The 11,581-nt window shown below is 47.2% G+C and overlaps 1 protein-coding gene across 1 annotated transcript in view; it reads right to left on the bottom strand.

Moving 5' to 3' along the window:
- Nucleotides 1–6,732, bottom strand: part of LOC141998838 (uncharacterized) — a 31,336-nt gene extending 24,604 nt beyond the window's left edge. The window contains exons 1-2 of the mRNA XM_074971816.1: nt 6,112–6,732; nt 3,597–4,960 (exon numbers count right to left, since the gene is read on the bottom strand). Of these exons, the coding sequence (XP_074827917.1) occupies nt 3,597–4,960; nt 6,112–6,145 (1,398 nt within the window). The 5' untranslated portion in view covers nt 6,146–6,732. The remainder of the gene's footprint in view (nt 1–3,596; nt 4,961–6,111) is intronic.
- Between the last annotated feature and the right edge of the window lie 4,849 nt (nt 6,733–11,581).

Raw genomic sequence — 11,581 nt, forward strand, 5'->3', positions numbered from 1 at the left:
CTAGTGTACTCATTTAATTTTAACAAAATCATAATTACAAACAATTTGGGTTCAACTATACACTGTAATGAAAAACATTAGCGTCTTCTGGTGCTGCCAGTTTCTCATAAATTAAAAGAATTTATATGAACTGAATTTTTCTGGTTTTTATACTTGCGTAGTCTTTTAATAATTCAGTGAAATCTAAATTTTTTGCAATGGTAGTTTCAACTGAAATTAATGCAAGTCCTGACAAACGATTTTGAGACATGGTAGGCCTCAAATAATTTTTTAGTAATTTCAGTTTTGAGAAACTGCGCTCACCAGAAGCGACTGATACTGGCAATGTTAAAAGAATGTGTACTGCTATAGCAGTGTTTGGAGTGAAAAAATCATTTTTTGCTATAAATTCTAATACTTTTAGAGGAGAAGTTTTAGGACTTATTATCTCAGATAAAGCTATTAATTCATCATACAATTCTACTCCATCAATGTTAGCAGCGTTATCAGAACTGAGTGCTAAATGTAGGTCTTGGCAGTGCTTCATGAGGTCTTCTTTGGAAAACTGATTTTTAATATTTCCAATATCGTATAAAAATTCAAAAGTTTCACAATGACCATGCAACTGATAAAATCTTTCTTCAAAGGAAGTTATAGCTACATCCAAAATACAATAGAAACATCAGTCTTTACCAGTTAGCGAAGATAATCTTTGGTCGGATTGTTGTTCATCTTTATCAATTGATAAAGATAATCTTTGGTTCGATTGGTTATGCGTGCAAATACCACCTTGAAAATGTGAGCAGAGTCCTGCTTCACACACAGCTTTTGCACTGACTTAATGGGTTAAAACACTGATTCTACTAAATCATTTCAACCCTCACATTTGAAGAGTGGCTTATTTCAGTTAACTTCACCCTGTTCATTATTGATTGAAGCTACACTGCAATTGGCCAATCTTAAATCAAAATAAGAATGTCCACAAATGAGTTTGCATTGATTTAACTAAATCATTTTAAATTCACACCTTATGTTAACATGTTAGCACAACTTCCTTCAGTAACCAAAGATCTGCCAGTTAATCTGTAGGCTTTGATAATTTCCACTCACCATATTTGCCAACTATTCAATAAATAGTCCATTCTGTTGACAAAATGTGAACGTCACTAACAACTGTACCATAAACTTATGACTGTGTTCTCCTTTTCGCCGGTGCAGAACCCCACCCACCCCAGAGGTAAGCTGCAAATGAGTATAAACTGGTCACACGTGTTTAGACTGGAACTGAGAAGAAGATTTCTAACCATCAGAGGAGTGAGGTTCTGGAACAGCCTCCCATCATGAGGAGTGGTGGCCAAACAACTTCACTAGTTTTAAGATCGAGCTTGGTACATTTATGAATTGGAGTATATGCTGGGGTTGCCTGTAGTAGTATGGAACTGGACTCAGTGACACGGAGTCCCTTCCAGTCCTATGTTCTATTTTATCTATTTTTTTATATAGGTACTGTGCTCCCCCACCATAGTATCTGAGTGCTAATGGTCCCTATGTGCTAACTACTTATGTTAAACAATGTTCCAACTTGCATTTAGCTGTGATGTTCAGAGTACCTTTCCCAGCCCTGAAGAAGAGCTCTCTGTGGCTTGAAAGCTTGTCTCTCTCACCAACAGAATTTGGTCCAGTAAAAGATACTACCTCCCACACCTTATCTCTCTAATAACCTTGGACTGACACAGCTACAACTATGTTGCTGTCCAGTAGTGTGTTAAGCATGTTCCTATGCAATAACACAAAGATCCTGCCAGTGCATCACAAACTCCTGAAGTCTATGGCACACCAGTGCTGCCGGAGCTGTCCAGTGGGAGTGTCGTACGGTGGGATAATGTCTTGCAGTTGCGGGGATGTAAGTGGCACTTCCATGAGAGGTGGTTGCAAGGGGGCCGATAGTAGCCTGTATTGTACAATTGTGTTTAAATGTAAGCTCTACCTAATTTTAATAATTGCTGTCCATTTCCTTTTTTTAGTGTTTGGATCCTGAGGTGTGTCCTGCTTTCACACCTTTAATGGGAGGGGAGGTCAATCTAGTTCTTTCCTTTGCTGGTTGTTTCATGGTTAATAAGCCTTCTCTTCGGGAAGGGATTTTTGAACTAGTGGAATCATGGAAGTGTAGGACTGGAAGGGACCTCGAAAGGTCATCTAGTCCAGTCCCCTGCACTCAGAGCAAGACTAAGTATTATCTAGACAATCCCAGACATGTGTTTGTCTAACCTGCTCTTAAAAATCTCCAGTGATGGAGATTCCACAATTTCCCTAGGCAATTTATTCCAGTGTTTAGCCGCTGTCAGTTAGGAAGTTTTTCCTAAGGTCCAACCTAAACCCTTGCTGCAATTGAAGCCCACTGCTTCTTGTCCTATCCTCAGAGGTTAAGGAGAACAATTTTACTCCCTCCTTCTTGTAACAACCTTTTATGTACTTGAAAACTGTTATCATGTCCCCTCTCAGTCTTCTCTTTTCCAGACTAAACAAGCTCAGTTTTTTCAATCTTTGCTCACAGGTCATGTTTTTTAGACCTTTAATCATTTTTGTTGCTCCTTTCTGGACTTTCTCCAATTTGTCCACATCTTTCCTGAAATGTGGCGCTCAGAGCTGGACACAATACTCCAGCTGAGGCCTAATCAGCATGGAGTAGAGCAGAATTACTTCTTGTGTCTTGCTTACAACACTCCTGCTAATACATCCCAGAATGACGTTTGCTTTTTTTGCAATAGTGTTACACTGTTGACTCATATTCGACTCATCTTTAGCTTGTGAAAAATGATTCTACACCCAACAGAAAATTTTGGCCAAAACCAGCAATATTTTGAATGGGAAATGTCACCACAGTACCTCATGTGAGTTATAGCGTGGATATCTCACGCCTGAATTGTTCTTTATAGGCCAGGTTCACCTATAAGTCCCATGATGCACCATACTTTTCCCTCTTGGGGTACATCTAAACAGCAGCTGGGAGGGTGCATCCCAGAGCAGGTAGACAGACACGTGCTAGCTCTGCTTAAGCTAGTGCACTAAAATGGCAGCATAGCCACGGGTAGTCTTGGTCAGTTTGTATTCAGGTGGCTGGCTCGAGCTGCAGCCCTGGCTCATTCTGCAATTTTCACCGTACTAACATAAGCAGAGCTAGCACGTGCTGTCTGCCCAAGTTGGGAAGCATGCTCCCAGCTGCAGTGCAGACGTACTCTTAGAGAAGGGAGGTGGTGCATCATGGGAGATGTAATCCAGCTGAGAGCCTGGCCCATAGGGGAGAATCGGGACAGGAGGAAGACAACCGAACTATAACTCCCATGAGGCAATGTAGCAACATTTCCAAAGCAAAATATTTCGGGTTCGGGGCATTCAGTTTTTTTGCCAACTCCCCCCCCACCCCAACCCACCAATTCCCCCCCCCCTCCAAAAAAAAAAAAACAAAAACCCAGACACTTGACACTTTTCACAAAAACGGGTCAAATCAACCTCCACAATTTTCCATCAAAAATAGTTTTCATGGGAAAGTTTCAACCCATTCTACAGATGTATAGTGCCTCTCTCCTGCGTGGGATCTAGGCACTGCTGCTTTGCACGGGCATCACTGTAATATGCAATAAAGTCTGGGCTGTCATCACAATGGGGACAGTCACAGGGCAGCCCTCCTTCCTGTGTTTCCGCTGATGTGACACGAGTCCTGAGCTGTGACGGAAGTTTTTCCCGCACTCGGGACATCCATAGGGCTTCTCTCCGGTGTGGAGTCTCTGGTGGGAAGTCAGTTGTGAGCTCACGGTGAAGCTTTTCCCGCAGTCGGGGCATTTATAGGGTTTTTCTCCTGTGTGGATCCTCTGGTGCCTGATCAGCTGTGAGCTGCAGCTGAAGGTTTTAGCACAGTCCAGGCACTTGTAGGGCTTTTGCTGCATGTGGGATCTCTGATGGACAATGAGGTTTGAGCTCCGATTGAAGCTTTTCTCACAGTCAGGGCATTTATAGGATTTCTCCCCTGTGTGGGTTCTCTGGTGTCTAATGAGCCTGGAGCTGTTCTTGAAACATTTATTGCACTCGAGGCATTTATAGGATCTCTCCCGTGTGTGGGTTTTCTGATGCCTGGTGAGGTGCGAGCTCTCATTGAAACTTTTCCCACACTTGCTGCATTCATAAGGTCTTTCTCCTGTGTGGGTTCTCTGGTGTCTAATAAGGTCAGAGCTGTTCCTGAAACATTTCCCGCACTCAAGGCATTTATAGGGCTTCTCTGCTGTGTGCACTCTCTTGTGAATAACAAGGGTTGAGCTCTGGCCGAAACTCTTTTCACACTCATCACACTTATAGGGTCTCTCTCCTGTGTGGATTTTCTGATGTCTCAGGAGGTAGGAGCTCACGCTGTAGCTTTTCCCACACTCGGGACACTTGTAAGGAAGGTCTCCTGTGTGGGTTCTCTGATGTGCAGAAAGATTGGAGCTGTGATTAAAGCCTTTCCCGCAGTCAGGGCATTTGTAGGGTCTCTCTCCCGTGTGCAGTCTCTGATGGGTAGCAAGGTTCGAACTCCTGCTGAAGCTTCTCCCACATTCGTCACACTGATAGGGCCTCTCTCCCGTGTGGATTCTGTGGTGGTCAATAAGGGCTGATCTCCACCGGAAGTTCTTCCCACACTCACTACACATGTTCGGTGTCTCTCCAGTGGGGATTTCTCGGTGGATGGTTTCTTTGAGCTCTCTCTCCACAGGCTGTTTTCCTTTCTGCCTAAGGGACCTGCGCAGATTCCACCTGTCAGTCCCCTGCTCCAGGCTTTGGGAAACGTTCCCTTCAGGATGTCGCAATAACATCCCGGGCAATTCCACTCGCTTGACACCTTCCTGCTGCAGATTCTCTTCCTCATTCTTTCTCAGTGTCCCATCCCCTGCTGGGACAGAGAGAGAATCCAGACAGGAGCCACTCCCTATACTGGCAGGAATGGGAACCTCTGAAAGAGAACAAGAAAGGGGGGAACAAACCAAAGAGGAGCTGATTCAGAAGCTGAATACCTGCGAGGAGAAAGGAGGGGACTAATTCTCTTCTACATCCCATCTGAACACTCAGAGAGATGGAGAGACTGCCAGCTATTAGTTAGGGTGGGTGGGAAGCTATGATGAGTGACGTCTGCCATGAGACTATGACCCCTGATGGGGATAATCCTGACCTGGGTGAGAAGAGGCAGAACTGGTGGAGCTCATGGACCTTTTGTGGGAATCTCAGATTTTTGCTTCCCTCACTGATGGTTTCTGAGTTGGTTTAACCACCCCTGGGAGCTCCCTTTCCTCAGAGCCCTGGACAGCCAGGACCCACAGCTCTTCCTTTTGCTCTGGCCAGGAGATGATGCTGGGTTTGGGAATGGGAAATCCTGCTCAGGGGACAGAAAGCAAGTGGGATCAAACCCACCCTCTGTTTGCCGAGTGGTTGTTAGGGAGGCTATGCCAGGATTTTAACCCCTTTCTTTACTGGAGGGACATTTATTACAAACAACAAGGGAAATAGTCCCAGATCCTCCTGGGAAAGGCAGCATGTGTGGCCCAGATGCTGAGTCACTGAAGTGAGTTTAGGGATCCACACCGACAGGGAATTTGGAGCCAGATTTTTAAAGGTCTTCAGGTGCTTAAAGATGCAGACAGGCTCCTTGGGGGATTTTCAATAGCACCGAGGCACCTATCTCCATTGTGCTTTGGAAAATCCCACGAGGCAGCTATCTGCATAGTTAGATGTCTAAATACCCTTGAAAACCTGGCCCTTGGGGCCTTAGGCAGCGCTGACTCATGAGACACGAGTCCATCCCTAAATTGGCAGAGGGGTCACAGGCCCCACAGGATGGAACCTTCCATGGGAAGGAGCGGCTGGGAACATGGAGTTTCTCCCACTTGGGAGCCTTACTTATGGGAAAAGCAGCACCATCATTATGTCCCTGAATCTCTGGCCCCGCGGGAGAGGTGCAGAGGGGATGGTCTCTCACACATGGGATATATGGGACGATAGAGGTGGCTCCCTCTGAAATCTAAGAGGCCAGGGAACACCCGTGAACAAACCCAACCCAGATGCTTCTGGACCCCAACTTGCAGTACCCAAAGGGACAGGAATCCTTACCCAGCAAGGTCACAGTCTCAGAATTCTCCTGCATGACGTCCCTGTACAGAGCTCTCTGACTGGGGTCCAGCAGAGCCCACTGCCCCAGGAAAATACACAGGCACCTCCTTGAAGGTCACTGGCTTCTGAAACAGCAAGGGTCCCTCACTCAGCACGTGCGGCCCCAGCACAATCTCACAAGTTCAGTCACTGGCTCCCCTTCCTCATCCTCCCTTGCCATCTGCCCTATCACCAGGGCTGTTTCCAGCATCACATTGCCAACAGTTAAATAGATGTTCAAATCTCACCCTCTTTATGGCTCTTGGCAGAGTATGCAGAAACCTCATATTAATTTTCACTGTGTTTCTGGCTATTTAGTTTACCTCAGTTTCAGTTTGCCCACCATGCCAGGCCTGCTAGATGGTACATCAGGGAGCTGGGTATGGCTCATTTTTACACTTCTTATATTCAGGGTCTATGCAAAGTCCTACTTGGCTATTGGTGTAAGTTAGAGCAGCCTTAATGCTGCTCTAACTTACACTTTGCTTTCCCCAGCCCCTATGGGCCTCGAGAGACAGAAGAGCTGTCGTGCAGTACGTACTGACCATGCTCCCAACACATGCACACATAAAACAGCTATCCCCTAATTCTGGGAACTGTGCTTACACCCCCTTTCTGTAGATCTACACTGCAATTAGACATCCGTGGCTGGACTGTGCTAGCCAAATTGGGCTCATGGAGCTCAGGCTGTGGGGTTGTTTCACTGCTGTGTAGATGTCTGGTCTTGGGCTGTAGCCCAGGCTCTAGGACACTGTGATGTAGGAGGGTTTAAAAACATGGCCTTCAGTGAATATTTGGCAACCAAATTCTACAGACTGTGAATAATCTGAACAACTGTATTGTCAAGCTTGAACTGAACAAAAGTATTGTCAATGTTAGGCCTCAAACTTCCGGAAGCTCTAGAAAGCAAGCTTTGCAAAAGGAAGTTAAGACTTGTGGTCAGGATCCGCTGTAACCAGGCAACTTTTTGCTGACTCCTATGAACTAAGCCAGTGGTCCCCAACTTTTCTGTGGGAATAGCACATTCCTATTCCCAAAAGATTGTGGTGGGTGCCAAACACCCTGCCGCCGAAAAGTGGCAACGGAAATAAGCGTCGCCACTGAAATGTGGCCAAGAAATGTGGCCAACACTTCTTGGCGGCATTTCGGCGGGCGGTTCTCCAGCAGCCGCACTCGGCAGCGGCATTTCAGCGGTGTGGTGTCCTGCAGGCGCACACAACTACCCTGGCAGGCGCCATTGCGCCCGCGGGCACCGCGTGGGGGACCCCTGAACTAAGCAAACCCACATTAACCACACTTAAAACTCAATTGGCTACATAGGCCTAAATTATATGAAAATTGGCTATAAGGAGATAGGTATGCATCAATTATATAACTGGGGCAACCACACTGACCACATTAACGATGTGGTCCACCCTGATTGGTTGGTCTGTTTTGAAACACGGCCAACAGATCAGATAAAACTACGAAGGCACAGGACTGTGTGTGTGTTTTTGGTCATAAGGGAAACCTGACCCACACCCCTGAACCAAAGGGACGTGCACTTATCGACTGTCTGTACCTGGCCGGTGCAGAAAACGGCTGACTGAAGGGTAACGTATTTTTCAGACAAATGCAGGGTAAGATTATGGGGTAAAGTAGTTCGGTTGCTTGAGCTAAATTGATCTCAGTTGTATCAATACTGTAGTGTAAAACCAGTGGTAAATAACTGGTGGATAATAGCTTTATATATGCTTGTCTTCAGGGCTTTCAGTATAACCTGCCAGGACCAGTGTATGTAGGGTTGCTGTTCATTAGCTCCTTAATGGTTCATAACATGTACCTGTGCTTGTCTTCAGTATAATCTGCCATTTATATTAATTCTTATCCAAAGCTGGTCTTTACTTTTTCTTTTCTTATTTTGTCTGTGTTGCTTTTATAGTAAAAAATCATTAAAAACCTTTTTTGAGGAATAACTAATAGTTTTAATTTTTGTTATACAGGCACTACTCAACCTCATTACATTGGTGTTGGGTGATGGGAAGTAGCGATCACCCAGGGCCCAATTACGGTCCTGACGCGTACCCCCTTCTTCCTTTATCTCCGCACGGACAAGTGTAGAAAAAGCACTAGAGTGCTGGATAGAAAGATAAAATAACAGTTGACAAAGGCAGTCACCACTGGCGGATCAAAGAAATGAAAGACGTTTTGACACCAACCCAGGAAATCAGAATGCCTTCAAGACATATGATCTCAAAGAATAAACTTGTGTATTAAAAAAAAAGAAAATCTCCCTGCAGGAAATTTTAAAATTAAAATGTTGCAAGGCAAATGGGAAGTGTTATACTAGAAACACCGTGAGATGGGATTGCTGAAGCCACTAGCGAATTAATATTTTCAGTGATTATTTGCTATTAAAAATATGTACAGTGATGCACGACATCCACATGCAGAATGTTAAGGCAGGTATGTTATGAAGTGCTCAGAGTGAGCAAAAGAATAGTTTAAAAATAAAATGACAAAGGAATGCAACTAGGTTCCATGGAACACAAGAAAAAGGCAGAGTAATTCAGGCAATGAGAATAGCAGCTAGGGCATTTTGTGAACTGCCATGAGGTTTTATGCAGTCACAGAAACTGATAAGTGACTCTTTCAAACCTTAAAAACATGTCTGACATGGGGGGGGGAGGCTGTATGTAAAATATGTCACTGAACCAAGTCTCCTTTGGCAGCTCAGTACAACATGTTATTTAGGGAAGATCTGCCTGGCCTATGCATTGGGCTGCCCTGTGCCTTTAAGAACTCAACCATAGAAAGTGGGTGCTGAGCTGCGGAAGGGAGGGCCGAGAGCAGCCCCTATTAATAGAGCACACTCGATTTTTGCAAAGACTGCAGATGGCTCCCCGACGTCTGGGGTCACTTCTATCGCCTCTGCCACTGGCTGGCAGTGCCTGTATCCTGTTCTTAACCCCGCTGCCTACCCCCTGCCCTGATGTTGCCCCTTGGCCCCTCTCCTGGCCCTGCATCCAGCTGTGTGACACCCCCCGCCCACCGTGCAGTCAGTCTGGCCCCTGCACAGACTTTGCCCCTCCGATTTGCCCCCTCGAGCCCCGCGAGAGCGCTGTGCAGGGTGGGAGCCGGGGCACCCGCAGGTGGGACTGAGCAGCCTCGCTTTGCAGGAGGCTGCTCAGGAGCAGCAAAGCAGCAGATGGTGCCATTGCCCCGGCCCCGGCCCTTCCCCGGGTCTCTCCCCTCACCTGCAGGCTCCGGCTCAGGGGCTGGTGTCGGCAGAGCCCGGGGCTGCCCAGGGGCTGGTTCCAGCCCCCGGAGAAAGTTCCCCCGGCTGGGCCTCGAGGGGCGCTGGGGACGGGCTCTCCCCGCACACACCCCGCTGGGGAGCAGCAGCGGCTCAGGCCCGGGCTCCCGGCTCACAATGGAGGCGGCGGCAGCGTCTGACCCGGGAAGCTCAGCCCCGGATCCGCTCAAAGACAGAGAGAGCAGCCGCCTCCCTCCCGGATGGGCAGAGTAGCGCTGCGCGGCGGCGGCAGGGGGCATTAACTCTTCAGCGGCCAGGAGGCAGCGAGGGCTCGGAGTGTCAGGGACTCCGAGCTCAGCGGAGACAGGCTGTGATCGTCTCGGGCACATCCCTGGGGGGAGTGGGGCAAAGGGAGGTTCTGGGGAAGGATCCTTTGACCCCCACGCCGGGCACTGCTGCAATGGGGGGTGTGCAGAGCTGGAAGCGCTCAGTCTCTCTGACCAGCATACGGGGGAAGTGGTGGTGTGAGAGCTTCCTGGGTCAGACGCTGTTGCTGCCCAGGGGTGTGTGTGCGGGGAGAGCCCTTCCCTAGCGCCCCTCTGGGCCCAGCGGGGGGACTTTCTCCGGGGGCTGGAACCAGCCCCTGAGCCGGAGCCTGCAGGTGAGGGGAGAGACCCGGGGAAAGGGCTGGGGCCGGGCAGGAAAGTGACTGTGCACCAACGGCCCCTCCTGGCCCCAGCTCTGCTCCCGCGGAGGCAGGGGCGGGGGTCTGCGAGTCTCGGAGCTGCTGCCCTCCCTGACCCTCCCCCAGGCTCTGCCCCCCTGAGCGCCTGCAGGAGCCGAGCCAGCTCCGGGAGTGCCAACTGGGAAGAGCGAACTAAGAGCTGCACCAAATGTTCCAAATGAAAAAAATAATCAGTGTATATGCAGGGTTAGGGGTGTCAGGAGTGGGGTTCACACAGGGGATGGTGTCGGGGTGCGCAGCTCTGGGAGAGCAGGCAGTGATGGTATTAATCATAGTAAAAACATCTGTAGCCCATCTTCCAACATGTTGTGGGGAAGTGCTAATATAAACCTGATTGGTTGGAATCATTATAGACACGCATTATAGCTACTACTGTGACATAGCAATGGAATGTAGATTCTGAGACTAATGCAAAGGAGTAACATAGTATTCATTAAAAAAATTCCTTATTGGTTTTGGAAGAACAAACAAAAAGTAAACTTGTCAGAATGATGAACACTACTGAAATGTATCCTTCCAAAAATTTACCACAGAGAAAAGGCCATGACATAGGGTTGTACCTTTGATGTACAAAATCCAGAACATGTGGGATGATCGCAGATCAATGAGACAGCTGGCAGTGTTTTGATAATGCTTATGGATTTCCTACACAGCTACATTGGCACTGTGTACTAAGTAAGCACCTTGACAGATGTCCCAGACAGCTACCTCAAAAAAAGAGATGAGCCTGGGAAAACTTGGAGAGGTGTCTCGGAAAGTAAGTTGTCCAATTAGAACAATAAGCATTTCAGGAGAAAAATTAACACTGATGTAGCTTACAGGTAATAAAGCATGGCAGGATGGTAGAATTAGTTGCAGCATTGTTGTGGTTTTTATTAGAAAGGTGTGAAAACTATATATTTGAAGTTGTCTTTTTTGCCATAAGGTTTTTGTGGGAGAACCAACAGCCAATAAATGGATGCAGTATCAACCTTCAGACTATGCTATCTGTGCAGAAAAAAAGTTAAACAAGTCATTAACTTTATATACACAGTGCAAATATTCTCATTGATACCAATGTGGTGGGTGTTAGACACTGGTGATTTTATCGTGAGTATGGCAGTATTTGGTGGTTTAATTCTCAAAACAGAAGCTTCTGGGATTATTGGATAGGAAAGGTTCAATTTATTAAGTGTACATAGTCGCCATTTTGGGTTGGTAAAAGGACAACCTGTCCTCCATCTTGGCACCCCTTCTCCTTCAGCTTTTTGGCACCAAAACAAGGAAAAAGGCGGGAAAGATAGTGTCTCGTGGGCCTGGCAGTAAAATCTGCATAGCAACAGAGAAAGCATATAAGGGAGTGTCACCCTCTGAGGGGCACTCTGTGTCTCTGGATGCTGTGAAAGCAAGTCATCATGCCAGTGAGGCTTAGAAGCCCTCCCACAGAATACCAGCCTTGCTATTAGCTAGAG

The sequence above is a fragment of the Natator depressus genome, chromosome 14, assembly GCF_965152275.1.
Source record: "Natator depressus isolate rNatDep1 chromosome 14, rNatDep2.hap1, whole genome shotgun sequence".
Lineage (NCBI taxonomy): Eukaryota > Metazoa > Chordata > Testudines > Cheloniidae > Natator > Natator depressus.